The sequence below is a fragment of the Chanodichthys erythropterus genome, chromosome 14 (genome assembly GCF_024489055.1).
Source record: "Chanodichthys erythropterus isolate Z2021 chromosome 14, ASM2448905v1, whole genome shotgun sequence".
Lineage (NCBI taxonomy): Eukaryota > Metazoa > Chordata > Actinopteri > Cypriniformes > Xenocyprididae > Chanodichthys > Chanodichthys erythropterus.
In genome coordinates, this window is record NC_090234.1 from 31,268,101 (window position 1) to 31,289,853 (window position 21,753).

The window sequence follows — 21,753 nt, forward strand, 5'->3', positions numbered from 1 at the left end:
AAAGGGTTGGTTCACACAAAAATGAAAATTCTGTAATTTATTACTCACCCTCATGCCGTTTCACACCCGTAAGACCTTTGTTCATCTTCGGAGCACAAATTAAGATATTTTAGTTCAAATCCGATAGCTCCGTGAGGCCTTCATAGAGAGCAATGACATTTCCTCTCTCAAGATCCATAAAGGTACTAAAAACACGTTTAAATCAGTTCATGTGAGTACAGTGGTTCAATATTAATATTATAAAGTGATGAGAATATTTTGGCGCGCCAAAAAAGAAAATAACGATTCATTTAGTGATGGCCGATTTCAAAATACTGCTTCAGGAATCACTGGATCATAAATGAATCAGTGTATCGAATCATGATTCAGATCGTGCGTCAAACTGCCAAACGGCTGAAATCACGTGACTTTGGTGCTCCAATCAGCAGATTCAATGCACTGATTCATTTATGATCCGATGCTTCCTGAAGCAGTGTTTTGAAATCGACCATCACTAAATAAATCGTTATTTTATTTGTTTGGCACACCAAAAATATTCTCGTCACTTTATAATATTAAAATTGAACCACTGTAATCACATGAACTGATTTAGATGTGTTTTTAGTACCTTTATGGATCTTGGTAGAGGAAATGTCATTGCTCCCTATGAAGGCCTCACGGAGCTATCGGATTTCAACTAAAATATCTTAATTTGTGTTCCGAAGATTAACGAAGGTCTTACGGGTGTGAAACGGCATGAGGGTAAGTAATAAATGACAGAATTTTCATTTTTGGGTGAACTAACCCTTTAAAGTCAAAAAGTGACCTGAGCTAACATGAACTAACAGTTGTATATAACTTCAACAATTAAATATAGCTGCGAGCAGCGATGGCGGGCCCAAGCCCGGTGGCACCGCCACCCCGGTGGCTTCAGGGCAACTGTGCACAGCGGGCAATAGGCACTTAAAACGGTTAAACATCAAAGGACTATGTCAAATTCACTCCACATTTAATGCACTACAAGGTGCCGTTATAGAGCCCCTCCTCCCTGCCCATTTTCAAAGGATTACATGTGCCAAGTTTTAACATTATTCTGATGAATTTTGAAGCAAATCAGGTAAAAATAAGAGGGTGATCTCAATGTATGCTGAAAGTGACACATTTTCTGCTTCCAGTTGGTGGCGCTATGACTTTGAATCACAATAGTCAAATCCATGTGATCAGCCTTGTACAACGAAGACTAAGCCAAAGTTTCATCAAAATCAATTAATGTATGCAGAAGTTATAACACTTTGTTTCCCTTTTCTTGCCATAAATTTGTTGCCTCGCCACGGCCAAACCGTTTGAGATATCCAAAATCCGTTTGCAATTAAACAACTTCAATGTGTTAGCAACAAGTTAAAAAAGCTTGGTGTAAATTGGATAAACCCTGTAGGAGTAGTAGTATAAAATTCATAGCCTGTTTTTTCAAAAAATTAACATTCAAACCAAAATAGCTGACTTCCTGTTGGTCGGAGCTAATGAATGTAAATTAGAAAATTGTCCGGCTTGATGAGAATAATATGTGTACCGAGTTTGGTGACTGTAGGAAAAACTAACCCCCCACTTTTGTCAAAAGGTGGCGCTACTGAGCCCCTCCACCACGCCCATTTCTATGGCTTTGTCCATGTCTACTGGTTGACAATATTGATGTGTGTGTCGAGTTTCATGCAATTTGAAGCATGTTAAGAGCCTCAAAAACACTCAAGAATATTATTACAGTTTGACCTGTTGCCATGGCAACAATATTTCAAATATCAAAAATCCTGTCATAGGTCTACATCTGCTGTGTATTGACATTACACTGATGAAGTTTGAAGCAAATCAGGTAAAAATAAGAGGGTGATCTCAAAACATTTCAAAAAGTGATACACTTCCTGCTGCCAGTTGGTGGCGCTATAACTTTGACTCACAATAGTCACATCCATGTGATCAGACTCCTATAACGAACACACTCGTGAAGTTTCATAAAGATCAATATATGTATTAAGACGTTATAACACATTTCCTGTTTCCTTTTTCTCGCCATAAATTCGTTGCCTCGCCACGGCCAAACCGTTCGAGATATCAAAAATCCCCTGGCAATTTTTAATCATCAGTGTCTTGACTTCATGCTGACCGAGTTTGGTGGCGATCGGATTAATCGTCTAGGAGGAGTATATCAAATTCCAGAGCATGCGTTTTTCAAACAACCCTTAATAGCTGACTTCCTGTTGGCGTGGCGATTAACTTAGAGCGCGAAAGTTGTTCGGCCCGATGAGGTCTATATGTGTACCGAGTTTCATACTAATACGTGCAAGCATGTTTAATATATGGACCAAATTTTCAGACTTTTTTTCAAGGGGGCGCTGTCGAGCCCCCCTGCCACGCCCGGGTACCAGCCTCTCCGGCGTCCTAATGGCCGCGGATTCCAATGTGTGTGCCAATTTTCAAGAGTTTTTGAGCATGTTAAGGCCCCCAAAAAGCCCCGGAAGACGGAAAAAAAAAAAAATAAATAAATAAATAAATAAATAAATATAGCTGCGAGCAGCGATGGCGGGCCCAAGCCCGGTGGCACCGCCACCCCGGTGGCTTCAGGGCAACTGTGCACAGCGGGCAATAGGCACTTAAAACGGTTAAACATCAAAGGACTATGTCAAATTCACTCCACATTTACTGCACTACAAGGTGCCGCTATAGAGCCCCTCCTCCCTGCCCATTTTCAAAGGATTACATGTGCCAAGTTTTAACATTATTCTGATGAATTTTGAAGCAAATCAGGTAAAAATAAGAGGGTGATCTCAATGTATGCTGAAAGTGACACATTTTCTGCTTCCAGTTGGTGGCGCTATGACTTTGAATCACAATACTCAAATCCATGTGATCAGCCTTGTACAACGAAGACTAAGCCAAAGTTTCATCAAAATCAATTAATGTATGCAGAAGTTATAACACTTTGTTTCCCTTTTCTTGCCATAAATTCGTTGCCTCGCCACGGCCAAACCGTTTGAGATATCCAAAATCCGTTTGCAATTAAACAACTTCAATGTGTTAGCAACAAGTTAAAAAAAGCTTGGTGTAAATTGGATAAACCCTGTAGGAGTAGTAGTATAAAATTCATCGCCTGTTTTTCAAAAAATTAACATTCAAACCAAAATAGCTGACTTCCTGTTGGTCGGAGCTAATGAATGTAAATTAGAAAATTGTCCGGCTTGATGAGAATAATATGTGTACCGAGTTTGGTGTCTGTAGGAAAAACTAACCCCCCCCACTTTTGTCAAAAGGTGGCGCTACTGAGCCCCTCCACCACGCCCATTTCTATGGCTTTGTCCATGTCTACTGGTTGACAATATTGATGTGTGTGTCGAGTTTCATGCAATTTGAAGCATGTTAAGAGCCTCAAAAACACTCAAGAATATTATTACAGTTTGACCTGTTGCCATGGCAACAATATTTCAAATATCAAAAATCCTGTCATAGGTCTACATCTGCTGTGTATTGACATTACACTGATGAAGTTTGAAGCAAATCAGGTAAAAATAAGAGGGTGATCTCAAAGCATTTTAAAAGTGATACACTTCTTGCTGCCATTTGGTGGCGCTATAACTTTGACTCACAATAGTTACATCCATGTGATCAGACTACTACAACCAACACACTCCTGAAGTTTCATAAACATCAATCAATGTATGCAGAAGTTATAACACATTTCCTGTTTCCTTTTTCTCGCCATAAATTCGTTGCCTCGCCACGGCCAAACCGTTTGAGATATCCAAAATCCGTTTGCAATTAAACAACTTCAATGTGTTCGCAACAAGTTAAAAAAAGCTTGGTGTAAATTGGATAAACCCTGTAGGAGTAGTAGTATAAAATTCATAGCCTGTTTTTTCAAAAAATTAACATTCAAACCAAAATAGCTGACTTCCTGTTGGTCGGAGCTAATGAATGTAAATTAGAAAATTGTCCGGCTTGATGAGAATAATATGTGTACCGAGTTTGGTGACTGTAGGAAAAACTAACCCCCCACTTTTGTCAAAAGGTGGCGCTACTGAGCCCCTCCACCACGCCCATTTCTATGGCTTTGTCCATGTCTACTGGTTGACAATATTGATGTGTGTGTCGAGTTTCATGCAATTTGAAGCATGTTAAGAGCCTCAAAAACACTCAAGAATATTATTACAGTTTGACCTGTTGCCATGGCAACAATATTTCAAATATCAAAAATCCTGTCATAGGTCTACATCTGCTGTGTATTGACATTACACTGATGAAGTTTGAAGCAAATCAGGTAAAAATAAGAGGGTGATCTCAAAACATTTCAAAAGTGATACACTTCCTGCTGCCAGTTGGTGGCGCTATAACTTTGACTCACAATAGTCACATCCATGTGATCAGACTCCTATAACGAACACACTCGTGAAGTTTCATAAAGATCAATATATGTATTAAGACGTTATAACACATTTCCTGTTTCCTTTTTCTCGCCATAAATTCGTTGCCTCGCCACGGCCAAACCGTTCGAGATATCAAAAATCCCCTGGCAATTTTTAATCATCAGTGTCTTGACTTCATGCTGACCGAGTTTGGTGGCGATCGGATTAATCGTCTAGGAGGAGTATATCAAATTCCAGAGCATGCGTTTTTCAAACAACCCTTAATAGCTGACTTCCTGTTGGCGTGGCGATTAACTTAGAGCGCGAAAGTTGTTCGGCCCGATGAGGTCTATATGTGTACCGAGTTTCATACTAATACGTGCAAGCATGTTTAATATATGGACCAAATTTTCAGACTTTTTCAAGGGGCGCTGTCGAGCCCCTGCCACGCCCGGGTACCAGCCTCTCCGGCGTTCTAATGGCCGCGGATTCCAATGTGTGTGCCAATTTTCAAGAATTTTTGAGCATGTTAAGGCCCCCAAAAAGCCCCGGAAGACGGAAAAAAAAAAAAAAAAAAAAAAAAAAAATAATAATAATAATCCTTAGAAGAACAAGAGGGCCCTGCGCGAATTTTCGCTTGGGCCCTAATAATCCTTAGAAGAACAAGAGGGCCCTGCGCGAATTGTTAATGCATTAACTAATGTTAACTAATGAGACTTTATTGTAAAGTGATGCCTTTTGTTCTTTGTAATTCTTTTGTACTTTAATCTGTTTGAAACTTTTGTTTACTTATACATTTTTTGTGTATTGCTTTATTGTAGCCTATTTATATGTTCAAGATTCTTTTTACAAGAAAAAAGCTTTTAAACCTGTTATAGTATGACAAACTTTTTTTGTAACTTATTTCAATGTCGTGATAATACCATATACCGTGATAAAAGCTTCAGCAATTATCGCAACTTAAAAATTTGATACCGTCACATGCACATTATGAGTTACCAATAGTAGTTTTAAAATGTTTAGGTGAAGTGTGATGATAGATTGCTACATAAATGATAGGCATGACAGCAGGGTTTAGGTGAACTAACGTATGCATTCTAGCAAGCTTCTGTCAGCATATGGTGTGAGTTCTAGCTCAGGCAGCAGGTTAGATCTATACTTCAAATTACACAAAAAGGTCACATGCCTTTCAGGTCAATGCGCTTGGGGATACAGTGGTAGAGGAAATTGTGTCCACTGTGTCATTTCAGTGCAAATATGAATGATGATGCCAAAATGGCACTTTAATTTCCTCTATGGTCTTTCATCCAATTAGTAACACAATAAAATGTCAGGTGAGAGGAAATAAGCAAAAGATGAACATGACATGGGCCGGACATGAACACGAATCTCCCATATGAGCACTACAGCTCAAAATGCTAGACCGCAGCTCTGACAAGTGCCATAAATCATAGATTGTCTATAAACTTATTACACACAGTGACCCTCATTCTTTAGATGATTTGGCCTGTCTTCATCTCTGCAGGTCTGCTGTAGGTATGCAGCATTATTAGCCAGGACAGATGTCTCCCTCACACCCAGCCCAGCCTAGCACATAATCATTTCACGCTCTACAACGCAAAGCAGGAGAACAACTAGGGGAAATAATTACTTCACTGTCTTGTTTTATACAAAGCCGTTGTTTAACAGGCTGTGGAAAAAAATGTCTTTAAGATCAAGTTACCTCATAGGCCCTGGTTTACTAAAGATTTGTGTGGATAAAAAACATGCAAACTTCATTGCATGAGGATTAACAAAGTCTGCTGGGGACTGCGTCTTTTGTAATGCATAAAAAAAATCAGTTTTTGTGGTTGTTCCTTAATGTGTTTTCGGTAACACTTTATATTAAAGGCACAATATGTACAATATACCAAATATTTCTAATTATTTGTAAATCATGAGAAAATTGCAATTTTAACCAAGGATACAGAACATGTACGGTAGTTGCTTGTGAATGGCGTCATATCCGCGTTACCCTCGGTTTCGTTTTTATTTTGTAGAAACCGTGGAAACACCAAAGACGCTTTCATATATTACATGTTTTATTAGACAAGGGAACAACTGTTTGGTTGCATTTATAGACAGAAAACCAATTATTATTATATAGCTCAACACGTTTAGTTTTCTTGATTTTCCGAGAGTACCATGCTTTTACCGTGCCTCAGAGAAAAACACTATTTTGTCAAGTAGCTAAGCAATACAGCATTTTCTCCATCATACAATACGTTTTAAAATTAATTGCATGCAATTTATCAACACAAGCCACCCAGCATTTATTAATGATATTCTAAAATCGATCTCTCTTACTGCAGTGTGCAACAAGTGTCTCACAGCAGCCCCCGAGCGAATGCATAGAGGAACGTTATAACATAATTTTCAACACAGTCAAATGTATCTAATATGATAAACAGCGCTGTGTTACTTCATACACCTGACCGGAAGAAGCGGAAGCAGTGACTGCGGCATAATAAATGTTCCTCCGCATTCGTCTCTCATTAGCAATCGCTGCTAATTAGCAGCTCCAACATCACTCGGCCCTGCGCTTCCTCATACTACATTAATAATTTCATCCATGAGCATAATTTCTGCTCGATTCCCATCCCAATTCTTTTCCACTGGCTGTGAAGTGAAGACATCTCTCAAGATTCCACGTTCAAACTCGGTGTCATCAAGCTATACATTTGTTTTGAATAGGCGACCTCTAGTGGCGAAAAATCTACATATTGTAGCTTTAAGGTATCATTTATTAGCATTAATTAACTACATTAGTTAACATGAACTAACAATGAACAATACTTCTACAGCATTTATTAATCTTAGCTAATGTTGATCTCAGCATTTACTAATACATTTTTAAGATTAAAAGTTGTATCTGTTAGTGTGAACTAACACGAACATGAACGTTTGTTTTAGCTAAAACTAATAAATGCTGCAAAAATATACTGTTCATTGTTATTTAATGTTTGTTAATGCAGTAACTAATTTCAAGCTGTTTTTATTACAGTATGTTTTAAAGAGCTGCATTTAGGTTCAAAAGTTTCTCGTGAGTATTAAAAGCAAATTTAAAATGGCAAGAATTGACTGGAATAGAAAAACAAATAAGAATAAATAATATTCTTTTTTTAAAGAATGTACAAACCCGATTCCAAAAGAGTTGGGACACTGTACAAATTGTGAATAAAAAAGGAATGCAATAATTTACAAATCTCATAAACTTATATTTTATTCACAATAGAATATAGATAACATATCAAATGTTGAAAGTGAGACATTTTGAAATGTCATGCCAAATATTGGCTCATTTTGAATTTCATGAGAGCTACACATTCCAAAAAAGTTGGGACAGGTAGCAATAAGAGGCCGGAAAAGTTAAATGTACAAATAAGGAACAGCTGGAGGACCAATTTGCAATTGGCAACATGATTGGGTATAAAAAGAGCCTCTCAGAGTGGCAGTGTCTCTCAGAAGTCAAGATGGGCAGAGGATCACCAATTCTCCCAATGCTGCGGCGAAAAATAGTGGACCAATATCAGAAAGGAGTTTCTCAGAGAAAAATTGCAAAGAGTTTGAAGTTATCATCATCTACAGTGCATAATATCATCCAAAGATTCAGACAATCTCTGTGCGTAAGGTTCAAGGCCCAGAAAACCATACTGGATCCCCGTGATCCTCGGGCCCTTAGACGGCACTGCATCACATACAGGAATGCTACTGTAATGGAAATCACAACATGGGCTCAGGAATACTTCGGTGAACACAATCCACCGATCAAAAAAGAAGCCATATGTAAACATGATCCAGAAGCGCAGGCATTTTCTCTGGGCCAAAACTCATTTAAAATGGACTGTGGCAAAGTGGACAACTGTTCTGTGGTCAGATGAGTCAAAATTTGAAGTTCTTTTTGGAAAACTGGGACGCCATGTCATTCGGACTAAAGAGGAAAAGGACAACCCAAGTTGTTATCAGTGCTCAGTTCAGAAGCCTGCATCTCTGATGGTATGGGGTTGCATGAGTGCCTGTGGCATGGGCAGCTTACACATCTGGAAAGGCACCATCAATGCTGAAAGGTATAACCAAGTTCTAGAACAACATATGCTCCCATCCAGATGTCGTCTCTTTCAGGCGCATCATAAAAAGGAAGATGCGACAAAGAAGACCTAAGACAGTTGAGCAACTAGAAGCCTGTATTAGACAAGAATGGGACAACATTCCTATTCCTAAACTTGAGCAACTTGTCTCCTCAGTCCCCAGACGTTTGCTGACTGTTATAAAAAGAAGAGGGAATGCCACACAGTGGTAAACATGGCCTTGTCCCAACTTTCTTGAGATGTGTTGATGCCATGAAATTTAAAATCAACTTATTTTCCCCTTAAAATTATACATTTTCTCAGTTTAAACATTTGATATGTCATCTATGTTGTGTTCTGAATAAAATATTGAAATGTGAAACATTGAATTCTGTTTTTATTCACAATTTGTACAGTGTTACAACTTTTTTGGAATCGGGTTTGTATAGAATATAATGCTTTCCTTTCTGTTTTCTAGGAAGATTTAGTGTCTTTATTTTTATTTTATTTATTTATTTTTTGTTCACAGCTATTATACTCACAGTGCAATCATAGGGGTAACTGCTGTCTTTGAAAGCATTATCAGGCATTGCAAAAGTAGTCCACATAACTAAATTCAGGTTAGATAGAATCTTAACTAACCTATGCAGATTAAAATCAAATTGAAATCAGAATTTGATTTTAATCTGCATAGGTTAGTTAAGATTCTTTCTAACCTGAATTTAGTTAATGTGGACTACTTCTGCAATGATCAACTTTGAATTACTTTAATATAAAAAAACAAAACGCAAAAAGACCACTACTTTAGGGTAAAAAAACAAACAAATAATAAATAATAAAAAAATAATGCTAAATGTAATTATATTTACTGAATAAAAATTTGAATTCTAAAAATGATCTAGATGCTCAGAGACAGCATTGCCTGCAATTCTGTGAAAATGTTGTCTATTCTCGTTTAACAAGACTATTCATTATAACATTAATTTATAAAAATAAAGTGATAGCAGATATTAAGCTGATCTTTTTGCAAAAAGATCTAAAACTAGATCAATTTGTGTCTATTGGTGAATTAAATGTGTTACAAAGAGAGTGGTATTGGAAGCTTGTGATTGTTTTTGTTGAGAGGATGTGTTTAAATATTATTGTAATGTGTACATGTTGTATTTTAAAATTGTCTTACTGTTTGGCAGTTACCTTGGACAGGTCTCTCTTGTAAAAGAAATTTTAAATCTGAAAAAAATTTAAAATGAGACTTCCTGGTTAAATAAAGGTAAAATAAAATAAAAAATACTCTAATGACTGGTAGATGACATGTTACTTATAATTTGTAGAATGTCTAAATTGAACTATGGAAATACATTTATTTGCATCCGAATTCATGCCATACATTCATACTCTTGGTGACCCCATATTCCTTTGTCAGTATTTAACATGGACAGCACTGTCTGAAATGGTAACAGTCATTAGCATCTGATGACTCATTAATCTGCTCACCGTCTACAATTTATCTGATGAGGACACACCATCTATTAATACTGTTCACAGCTGTTTAGAGTGAGTCATACAGCACAGGGTGGCTACACGGCCGTCTTGGCCCATCAGCGAGGAGGGGGTAAATTATGCCCCTGGTGGCACATAAGCAGGGACACAGTGGACAGCAAGGACAAAACTCTTCTTCCCACATATGGGTGGGTGGTAGTTAATGTCAAAGTATTTGTGTCTGGGTCTGCATATAGGATCGAACTCTGGCATAAAACGTATTTCAAAACAAACATGACTAAGAATGTTAAATTGTAACTTCACTGATTTTCAAACCGCTTTGTAAATGAATAATGTTTATTCATTTTCTGTGTTACCTGGAGAAATTCACATTCATTTGACAGCTCCAGGGCTTTCGTAATAATACTTCTGCATTGTTGTACCCCTGCCCAAAGACAGTCCGATTGACAGAGGGTTATTAAAGGTAGGGTAGGCAATTTCAGAGAAGCTGGCAATAGCAAGCTAGCTTTGAAAGCATAAGATCCCACCCTCACTTCAGAGCACTCTCCAAAGCCACGCCTCCTCCAAAACACATGAACGCGCACAGCCAGAGCAGAGTCTGCACAACGTCACGAGAGACGACATTAAATTACACTGTTAAATGTGTCAAAGCACATAACATTACAATAGTAATGAATGTTAACAACTTAAAGAGTGCTGACTTGTACCACCTGACTGCTGCAGATCCATTTCAGTGTTTTGCTTCGAGGAGTTGGTCAGAACTGACAGAACCGAAAGCAGCTCCTTCCCGCTAAATGTTTACTCTGAATTGCACTCAGGAACAATACAAGTTGACACTATTATAATACCATAACTAAAAGTTTGATAAGAAGTATTTCCTACTAAAGCAAGGTGGTATTTGATTCTGGTAAGTGTATCCATAGAAGACTTGGAGTTTGTTGAAGTTTTCCTACTTATTTTGCAAAAGGGAAGACAACAGACTTTTTTCTCTATAGGTAGCACGGATTTGGATAAAAAGAAAAAGTGCCTTTCTACTGCATAGGCAGCCAAGTTTTATTGAACGAGGAATTGTTTCTTTTTTTTTTTCTTTTTTTTCCTGTTTTTAGAGTCATCTATACTTAGTATACTTTAGTTGATTGATCAGATGACCTGTCTGGGTAGAACTTAAAGAGAGAGAGAAAAAAATAATAATAATTATATATATATATATATATATATATATATATATATATAATATATATATATATATATATATATATATATATATATATAAATTCAATGTGTTTGTGTGTGTGTGTGTGTGTGTGTGTGTGTGTGTGTGTGTGTGTGTGTGTGTGTGTGTGTGTGTGTATTACCAATTTTGCAAGTTAAACAATAGTGCTAAGTTCAGCAAGTGTGCAGAAAAGGACATTTGTCCAATTATTTAATGTCATTCATTGGTGTTCTCAATTTTCAAAACAAGTCATTTGAAAATGCATTAAAGGTCAAAGCTGGTCTCTCTGAAAAAGTTCAGAGGAAGAAGACACTGTTCAAGTGTGAAAAAGTTGTTCTGTAAAAATATGTAATGTCTGATCTGTAATGTCTGAAACTATGCCAGTCACACTGAACAAGAAGATGTTGTCCCACTGCTAACAACCTGCCTGATTCAGTAATGATGAGGAATGCCTTTTTAAAAGATCACATCATACCCAAAGGCTTTTTTTTTTCTTTTTTTTTTCAAATAAACAATGATTGGCTCGTAGCTTAACATTTCCAATACCAATTTGCTTTTAAACTATAGGGCACAAGATAGATGTATCCTCCATTTGGTATTAGCATAAATCTTGCCTTTCCCTCCAGATTGGCTATAAAACATTGAATGTTTGTGACAAGCAGCCAAGACTCTCTGGTAATGAGTACAGGAGCAGAACAAGGCTATTGTTAAGGACTGATGGATAGCCCTTGAAGACGACATCAAATTTACATGATGGATTAGTGCAGGGAGTGATTGAGGATGACACTTCAGGATGTGGCTAAAGGAGCTGAATTTACAATAACAGGATGTATTTGTGGCATATTTTGTCTGCCTTTTTTGTGCACCAATGCATTTTCATGCATGGAGTCAAGTATAATGATAGGCAATCATAACAATGGTCTGATATAGAATTCTTTTTCTTGTCTCACTATGGTTCTTTTGCATGCAGATTGAAGAGAAAGATTGAAAGAAGAGGAGGTGCCAGAAGAGAGAGAGTGGTGGAAAAGGAATGAAAAAAAAAAAAAGAAAATTCAGTATTTGTAATAAGTAGAATGACTTGTATTTTTTTTCAGAGAGAACTTTATCATTATTCAGTAGGCTACACACAAAGTGCACAATTGGCAGTAGAAATAGGTGGTTGGAGCTTTGAAACTGCAAGACAGACTTTGATTACATGGTATTAAATCTATTTCCTTCTGTACAACAAGAGTTCCATGGTGTGAGAAGCATTACAGTTAAGTATACTGACCCTGATATTGTGGTTGCACAGACCTGCAGAACCAGGGATGTGCACAGACATTTTGGGGTGCAGGGGCTCAAGTGGAAAAAAGGGCACTTCTCATAATTATTTAATTAAAAAAAATAATAAACCCTTAAATATATTAAAGGTACCCTAGAACGTTCTTTCACAAGATGTAATATAAGTCTAAGGTGTCCCCTGAATGTGTCTGTGAAGTTTCAGCTCAAAATACCCCATAAATACCCCCCCCAGCTCACGAATATAATGCAGTGCATAAACAAAGTTCACACAGCTAATATAACCCTCAATTGGATCTTTACAAGATGTTCGTCATGCATGCTTCGGATCATGTGAGTATAGTATTTATTTGGATGTTTACATTTGATTCTGAATGAGTTTGATAGTGCTCCATGGCTAAAGCTAACATTACACACTGTTGGAGAGATTTATAAAGAATGAATTGGTGTTTATGAATTATACAGACTGCAAGTGTTTAATAATGAAAATAGCGACAGCTCTTGTCTCTGTGAATATAGTAATAAACGATGGTAACTTTAACCACATTTAACAGTACATTAGCAAAATGCTAGCGCAACATTTAGAAAGACAATTTACAAATATCACTAAAAATATCATGATATCATGGATCATGTCAGTTATTATCGCTCCATCTGCCATTTTTCGCTATTGTTCTTGCTTGCTTACCTAGTCTGATGATTCAGCTGTGCACAGATCCAGACGTTAATACTGGCTTGTGTAATGCCTTGAACATGAGCTGGCATATGCAAATATTGTGGTCATACATATTAATGAGCCCGACTGTTACGTAACAGTCGGTGTTATGTTGAGATTCACCTGTTCTTCGGAGGTCTTTTAAATAAATTAGATTTATATAAGATGGAGGAAACAATGGAGTTTGAAACTCAATGTATGTCTTTTTCATGTACTCAACTCTTGTTATTCAACAATGCCAAGGTAAATAAAATTTTTGATTCTAGGGCACCTTTAAGACAACTCTGACTTCCTTACTAATTTATTTTAATTCACTCACACTCACACAATTGTTTTATTCTTGTTTTATTTCTACAAAATAATCAGTTCACACAGAGACCATGTTCTTCTTTAGTATTGACTAGGTTTATCACAAGAGCAGGCAACAGCTATTTTCAAGTAGCTATATATTTAAAATAAATGACTGCACCAAGGATAGGGACATAGTTTCACTAATAATTTGTTTATTTTGCACAAATCAATATTGGAATACTCCTTTCATGTAGTGGACAATTTTAAGATTTTGGTTTATTTTTGCTGCCATGTCTTTTACTCTAATAGAAAGAAAACTTAACCCTAACCCTACACATTTAGATGGTGTTTGTTTTAGGCCTACTACCATCTGTCTGTTTGCATCTCTAGATTTCTTCTAAATTAACCAAAACAAGCTAATCTGCATATTTAAACACATCAAGAGGGTTTCCCCTGAAATGTTATAAATACATTATAACAAATGCCTGCAGAGGGCGCCAAAAGCCTGCTGGTTTTTGTTGTTACACAGCACAGCACGATCAAATCCACGATTTAAGCCAACCACCATCATTAAAAAATATATTATTAAATAGTTAAATAATATATTTTTTTATATATAAATGCTACAGTCACTTTTATTGATGTATTCTCCTGTGTAAGCATAGATTTAAGAATAGCATTATGTAATGCTGTATTATGATTTTTAAATAGTTTTAATAAATCATGCATCCTTAGAAAACAATGATCAATTATTTAGCTACTTCATCATTAAGCAAATAGTCTAACAAAGTGTATAGTAGATGTCATTCAGGCATTAAAGCCTGAACCTGACCTGTTTGAGCGAGACCCTGGCCTGAGCATTTTTCATTTTAATGAGTTGTAAAAATGAAATACATTTACACTGTTCGGATAGCAGACCTCTAGTGTGTAGGGTTGTGCAATTGTATAATAACTATTGTGTGGAAGTAGACCATAAGAAATCTTCAACACCTTTTAGCTGTGAAAAGCACACATGTGTGAAACACATACAACTCCTATCCTCCTCTCTCTCAGGGGTTCCAAAGCATGCGTGCGTGGAGAGTGTTAATGTCTTGCACATCACCCTGCCCTTCTCCTCTCTCCAAACACCTTACAAATGTGTTACTAATCACAAAATCGATCTCATAGGGAGCTCTTTGGCTCCTTCGACATAATATCATTTGTTATCAACCCATTTACTTTTACGGTGTGGTTTTGTACCGTGACTGCATGTTACTCAAAACAATCAATAATTGTAATCTGTATATGTGTCCACTACAGATCATGGGATTTGCAAATGTGGAAAGTGTTTCTGTGATGAAAACTGGTTTGGGGAATCCTGTCAGTACCAGGAGCAATGTTCCCTCTCCAGCAAAACCAGTAAAGACCTCTGCCGAAATGCCCAGGGTGTAGTTTGCTCCAATGCAGGTAAATGTTTGATATTTTGTATTGCATGAGGGCCTAATAGAACTGAAGGTCAAGATATATGGCTTGCAGTTGTCCAAACATTCTTTCTGGGTGGCCTAGAAAATAGCAGCCTGCTTGTATTTCACACCTTGCCCCAAACCCTGTACTTAACCCTGACCTGAACATTAACTTTGGGTGATGTGTCTGTATGTTGTTAGCTGGGGACCCAGCTGGTTCCAGATATGCCTGGTATGTGTCACCATGTCATTAGGGCGTGTGTGTACATGAAAGTGCTGTGCACCAGGATTGATTTTCAAAATGTAATATGTTCATTTATTCTAAGAATTTTTTTGTCTCAACTGATTAGACATAACATTTTTAGTATTATTATTACTATTATTATTATATTGAGAAAATTACAGTGTTCTGGAAATAAAGTGTTCTGCCATCGTTCTGCATTGTACGATAATAACTATACATACATTTATTTAAATTTGAATTAATATAAATTAATTTGTTTTAAATTAATATACATTTCTGTCGGTGAAATTTTCAATATTTCTTTTTATATCATCTAATAATTCTGGGATGGGGGGCGTGACTTATTGTGTTAATGATAACATGTTTATGGGTACTGAAAAATAAAAAAGTGAATTATTAAAAAACACTTTTTTTTTGTTTATTTTCAGTTTAATTCTGAATGGCATGCATTCCAACAGCCTTAGGTCGGGTGTTGTTGTGTGACTCTGTGAGTGTCTTCATATGTAGAAGTGTGGTTGATATGTGACAGCATGAAATCTGTGGATTTCGACATTGATGCATCTCTCCGACAGGCACCTGTCACTGCGGCAGCTGCATGTGTCATAATCCTGATGGGAAGGGCCTGATTAGTGGACGATATTGCGAGTGTGATGACAGCGAGTGTTTGGATGAAGACTCTGGAGAAGTTTGTGGAGGTATGACCACAGGGTGACCAGTGCTTCTATAGATTCATCTACAGTGGTCCTAAAAAAAGTATCTGGACACATTTGTATTAATTTTATTGTTTTAGATAATACCATGTTAAATCAAGTGTCACCTACTTAATTCCTCATTTTTGCTGAAACACTCAAAATGGTGGCCGTAGCAATGGAAGTTACACACTTTTTAAAAGGCATTAGGGACATGCATGCACATTAGATGGCTAGCCTGTAAAATGTAGTATTTATAAAAATCTGATATATTTTTAGTGATCTGAGCTAAAGGATTGAGTTATATCATACCACTGTTGTCAGATTTTGTTAATGGGGTGAGAAAAAAAAGTTCAAATATTAAAATTAAAGTTAACTAAAGTTAAAATATTAGTTAGATTTCTCTGAACGCAAGACTTGTGTCTTTTTCTTGAATCTTATGGAAGTATGTTGTAGTTCCATTTTAGATTATTAATAGCATGGTTTTAATCAAATGACGCCCTAATTCGCATAATGCCTTTGCTATACCTGCATGTTGTCTATGAAGATAACGAGATATTTAAAAAAAAAAATCTAAAAACTCTAAAACTGAATTTCTCTCTTCCCTCTTCCTGTTCGTGGTTGCAGGCCATGGAAAGTGTTACTGTGGAAACTGTTACTGCTCGGCTGGTTGGCATGGAGATAAATGTGAATTCCAGTGTGACATCAGCCCATGGGAGAGTAAGCGGAGATGCACATCTCCAGATGGCAAGATCTGCAGCAACAGAGGTCTGTCTTTGTGCAAGCATTTACCTTACTCTGACTTAACCAATATTTCCCATAACCCATTAACTAATAATAAATTAATCAAGTTTATCCTTAATGCTACTGCAGGGGCATCAAAATCAAATTAAAATTTTATCTGAGGTTTTTCCACACAGAATCTGTAACGAAATATGCCTAATTGTTCTATATCAGCTGTACACAGCATAAGTAATTTCACCCGACAAGCACAAATGAGAGTGGGACAATGTATTCTCCATTAAGATACATCAGGCTGCCAAAAAGCTTTGGCTCTCATATTGCCGGTGAACCTCCAGGGAGCTTCTCTGAAATTGATTACAGCAAAAGGGTGAAGTGGTACACAGTATAAACTCAACCTCACATCTGAACCACTGTCTGTGGTTAAGTAATCTGCCCACAAACCGTATCCACTTATCAGAAGCAACCACGCTGGTTTTCTGCATCAAATGTTAGGCACACAGCATTTGTTTATACTTTCCAATAGAACAAATACAATCATTCATGGTATTCCATAAGCATACTTGTCCATATATTTAAGCACATATGTATTTTTATCAGCAGCATTGTGTTTGAGGGAAAAGTCTTATGGAATTAGTATATCATTGCTCCAAAAAAGTGCACTTGTTTTGTTCAAGTGCACATGGTGAAAGATATCCATTATTTTGGGCACTTTTAAGCTATCCATCCTTATTTTCCTTATTTTATATTCTGTTCATACCCTTCAATTATATGTTTTGCCCTGTGAATGGCAGGTCTCAGTGGATCGCTGCTATTGTGTGAGATGACAGCCTCTTTTAGTCAGTCAGCCTCTCAACCCATGAAATAACTTGCCCTTCACTTTGAAATACATCCATGCAAAGTTACATTTAATAACCTTTTTGGTTAAAAAAATATATGGGAAACAAAATGCTTTGGTATAAAAACAACTAATAAAAGCTATACTTTTAAAACCAGACTCATGAATTACCCTATTTAGGACAACATGTGCAAAAAATCTTATTGGCAGAGTCTGTTAAATGTAATTTTGGCAAGTATGGGATGCCAAAAAGAGGCCTGAAAAAGGTTTCTATTGTTAACCACCTGTCACAGAGACGAACTCTGTGATACCCTCCTCTGGCCATCGGAGGGAACCATCCCCCGAATACTGACACACGCACTTCCATATGCACTACATTACCCACAATCCCATGCCTTGGACTAATCACTATCACAGCTGAAACCCATTACCTGGACTATAAAGGACCCTCATGCACACCAGTACTTCGCGAAGTCTTGTTTTGCCCCGGTGGACATTTCTGAGCGTTTATACCCTCTCTGCCTACCTGTTGCTGTACCTACTGTTACCCGTTATCGACCCTATTCTGCCTGCCTCTTGACCTTTGCCTGGAACATTGATCTGTGAGTGATATCCGCCTGTCCTGACCCACTGCCTGCCCTCTGACTACGATTCTGCCTGTCTCTGCCATACCTGTCTGTCCCTGTTTGACCCTGCCTGTACGACCACTCTGTTCTTTAATAAAAGCATGCAAATGGATCCCGGCTTGAATGATGATTCTTTACAGAAGACTTCGACAACAACAAGATCCAGCTGCTTTCTCTCATCTGTGTGCAACTATGTCTGCCCAAGCCAGCCAACTCGCTGCCCACCAACACCAGCTCAACCGCCTCACTAACCTCACTGAAGAGTTGGTAAAGGCTCTGCAAGGTATTCAGCTGTCCTCCCCAGCGGCGCCGCCACCACTCACCACTGCCGCTATTACCCACGCAGCAGCAACACCATCGCTGGTGAGTCCCCGCCTTTCTCTGCCTGAGAAGTTTAATGGTGATCCAACAAAGTGTAAGGGTTTCATTCTTCAATGCTGTCTATTAACCAGCAACCTGCCATGTATTCCACTGATACCAGTAAGATCGCCTTGGTTTGTTCTCTGTTTACGGGGAAGGCGCTTGAATGGATAACCGCTGTTTGGAGAGACGATGGTGCTGCTTTCACTACATATGATTGTTTTATTCTGAGCTTCAGAGATGTTTTCTACCATCCACTAGATGGCAAGGGAGTGGGTGACCGCTTGCTGGAGTTAACTCAGGGACGAAAATCAGCAGCTGAATATGCTCTCGCTTTCCGCACACTGGCCGCGCAAACAAACTGGGTGAGTGATTCTCTGAAAGTTTGTTTCCGAAGGGGACTGTCACATGAATTGCAAACTGAACTGGCTTGTTGTGACGAGGGTAAAAGCTTGGATCAATACATCGAACTGGCTATTCATGTGGAAAATCTGATTCGTTCCCGAAAGACTAATCAGAAACGCAGTATACGTTCAAGTCGCTCAGCTGATCCGATACCCCAGAACCCCTGCAGATTAACGGCTATCACCTGTCTGAGAAGGAGAAAAGTCGCCGGATGACCCACCTTCTGTGTCTGTACTGCGGAAATCCTGGTCATGTTCTCAACAACTGCCCTGTTCACATCCGCCCCGAGAATCCGCGGTCGGTGAGTGACACTGACCCATACTATAGCGCTGACATGTGCGTTACTGTTCCCTTCACTCTCATGGTTGATGACAGTCACCTAGAAACCACCGCTTTACTGGACTCTGGGGCAGCGGGGAATTTTATATCCCAGGCTTACGTACAGCAATGCAAAGTTCCTGTAATTCAATGTCCTTCCTCTCTCACAGTGGAAGCAATAGATGGCCGGTCTCTGGGCTCTGGACGCATCAACACCATCACACGTCAGATCACAATGCAGATTGGTATATTTCACACTGAGCGCATCCAGTTCCACATTCTCCCCACTTCTACAGCATCCATCATACTCGGGTTTCCATGGCTACGGTTTCACAATCCTCACATCTGCTGGAGAGAGGGACAAATTGTTCAGTGGAACAAGAACTGTTTAAACAAGTGTCTGTCTGAGCCATCACTCCTTCCTGTCAGAACCATCCAAGCTACCGAATCACCAGAGAAGGTTGAAATACCATCTGAACTACAGTTACCTGCCGAATATCAAGATATCACTCTGGCTTTCAGTAAGGTACGTGCCTCTCAGTTACCTCCTCATCGCCCCTTACGTCTGCGCTATTGATCTCATTCCAGGAGCAACACCACCCACATTTCCTCTCTCACAACCCGAATCCGAGTCCATGAAGAAGTATATAGAGGAGGAGCTCGCAAAGGGCTTCATACGCCCCTCCACTTCACCGGCATCCGCTGGCTTCTTCTTTGTGTGGTCTACGACCCTGCATAGATTATCGTGGCCTGAATGAAATAACTGTTAAATTCCGTTATCCTTTACCCCCCGGTCCCTGCCGCATTGGAGCAGCTCTGGACTGCAAGATTCTTCACGAAGCTCGATCTGCGCAGTGCTTACAATTTAATCCGCATCCGGGAGGGGGATGAATGGAAAACTGCTTTCTCCACTGCTACAGGGTACTATGAATATCTTGTTATGCCCTTCAGGCTTGTCAACAGTCCATCTGTGTTCAAGGCATTCATTAACAATGTTTTCAGGGACATGCTTAACAGATTTCTCATTGTTTTTAAAGACGACATCCTGGTCTACTCCGACACCATGGTGGAGCATGTTCTACAAGTCAGACAGGTACTTCAAAGACTTATTGAGTATCAACTATACGCCAAGGCTGAGAAATGTGAATTTCACCAGACATCCACCTCATACCTCGGCTACATCATCAGTTCGGAGGGCGTTGCCATGGATGACAAGAAGGTCTCCACCATCCTTGACTGGCCACGTCCCAACACTCTCAAAGAGATGCAGCACTTCCTGGGCTTCTCCAATTTCTATCGACGGTTCATCCGTAACTTCAGTACCATAGCATGCCCTCTCACTAGCATGGTCAAGAAGGGTCAACATAACCTCAAGTGGACACCTGCAGCCATGGAGGCTTTCCAGCAGCTAAAGGAATGGTTCACCTCTGCACCTATCCTGCACCATCCTGATCCCTCACTCCCATTCACCGTCGAGGTTGACTCGTCCAGCACCGGTCTTGGGGCAGTTCTTTTGCAGAGACAAATCCACCTAAACTATATCCCTGTGCTTACTATTCCAGGAAGCTCTCAGCAGCAGAACGCAAATACGACGTCAGTGATCAAGAACTGCTGGCCATGAAAGCGGCATTTGAGGAGTGGCACCATTGGCTAGAGGGAGCTTTACATCCATTTGTAGTGTTGACAGACCACAAGAATCTGGAATACCTACGCACAGCAAAGAGACTTAACCCTCGTCAAGCTCGTTGGTCCCTGTTCTTCTCTTGTTTCATCTTCACTGTGACCTATCACCCAGGCTCAAAGAACATCAAGGCAGATGCTCTATCTCGCCAGTTTGAAGGTGAGCTCAACGTACAGAAACCTGAAACTGTATTACCTACCTCTCTTGTTGTTGCACCTGTACAGTGGGACATAATGACGGAACTGAATCAAGCCAACGCGGAGACCGAAATCCCAGCAGACCGTTCCCCCCTAGAAAGAGCTTGGTACCACCAACCTTTCGCAACCGCATCATGTAAATGGTACACAACTCACCTGCATCCGGGCATTCCTGGTATTACAGCAACCATCCAACTCCTGCAGAATCGCTTCTGGTGGCCATCCTTATCCAAAGACACAACTCAATTCGTTAAATCTTGTCAAGTCTGCAACACTCACAAACCATCCCATCAACTCCCCGCCGGTTTACTACAACCACTGCCACTGCCTCAACGTCCCTGGTCACACATCGCTGTTGACTTCGTCACAGATCTCCCAGCCTCAGACGGGTATACCACCATACTCACCGTTGTGGACCACTTCTCCAAGGCCTGCCGACTGATCCCCTTATCGAAATTACCACCGCTATGCAGACCGTAGAACATCTCTGTCAATGGGTCTTTCGAGTTTATGGACTACCAGAAGACATTGTGTCTGATCGTGGACCTCAGTTCACCTCCCGCCTATGGGCTGAACATCAACATCAGCCTTAAATCTGGCTACCATCCTCAGTCAAATGGACAGACGGAACGCATGAACCAAGAACTTACCCGCTTCCTCCGCTCCTACTGTAACAGAAACCAAGATGATTGGTCCCGGTATCTCCTGTGGGCGGAATATGCTCAAAACTCATTACGCA

General features: G+C 39.1%; 1 protein-coding gene across 1 annotated transcript in view; it reads left to right on the forward strand.

Annotated features, from left to right (window-relative positions):
- The window catches only part of itgbl1 (integrin, beta-like 1), a 73,138-nt gene that overhangs the window by 9,936 nt on the left and 41,449 nt on the right, over window positions 1-21,753 (forward strand). The window contains exons 3-5 of the mRNA XM_067410040.1: window positions 14,773-14,919; window positions 15,732-15,854; window positions 16,476-16,616. Of these exons, the coding sequence (XP_067266141.1) occupies window positions 14,773-14,919; window positions 15,732-15,854; window positions 16,476-16,616 (411 nt within the window). The remainder of the gene's footprint in view (window positions 1-14,772; window positions 14,920-15,731; window positions 15,855-16,475; window positions 16,617-21,753) is intronic.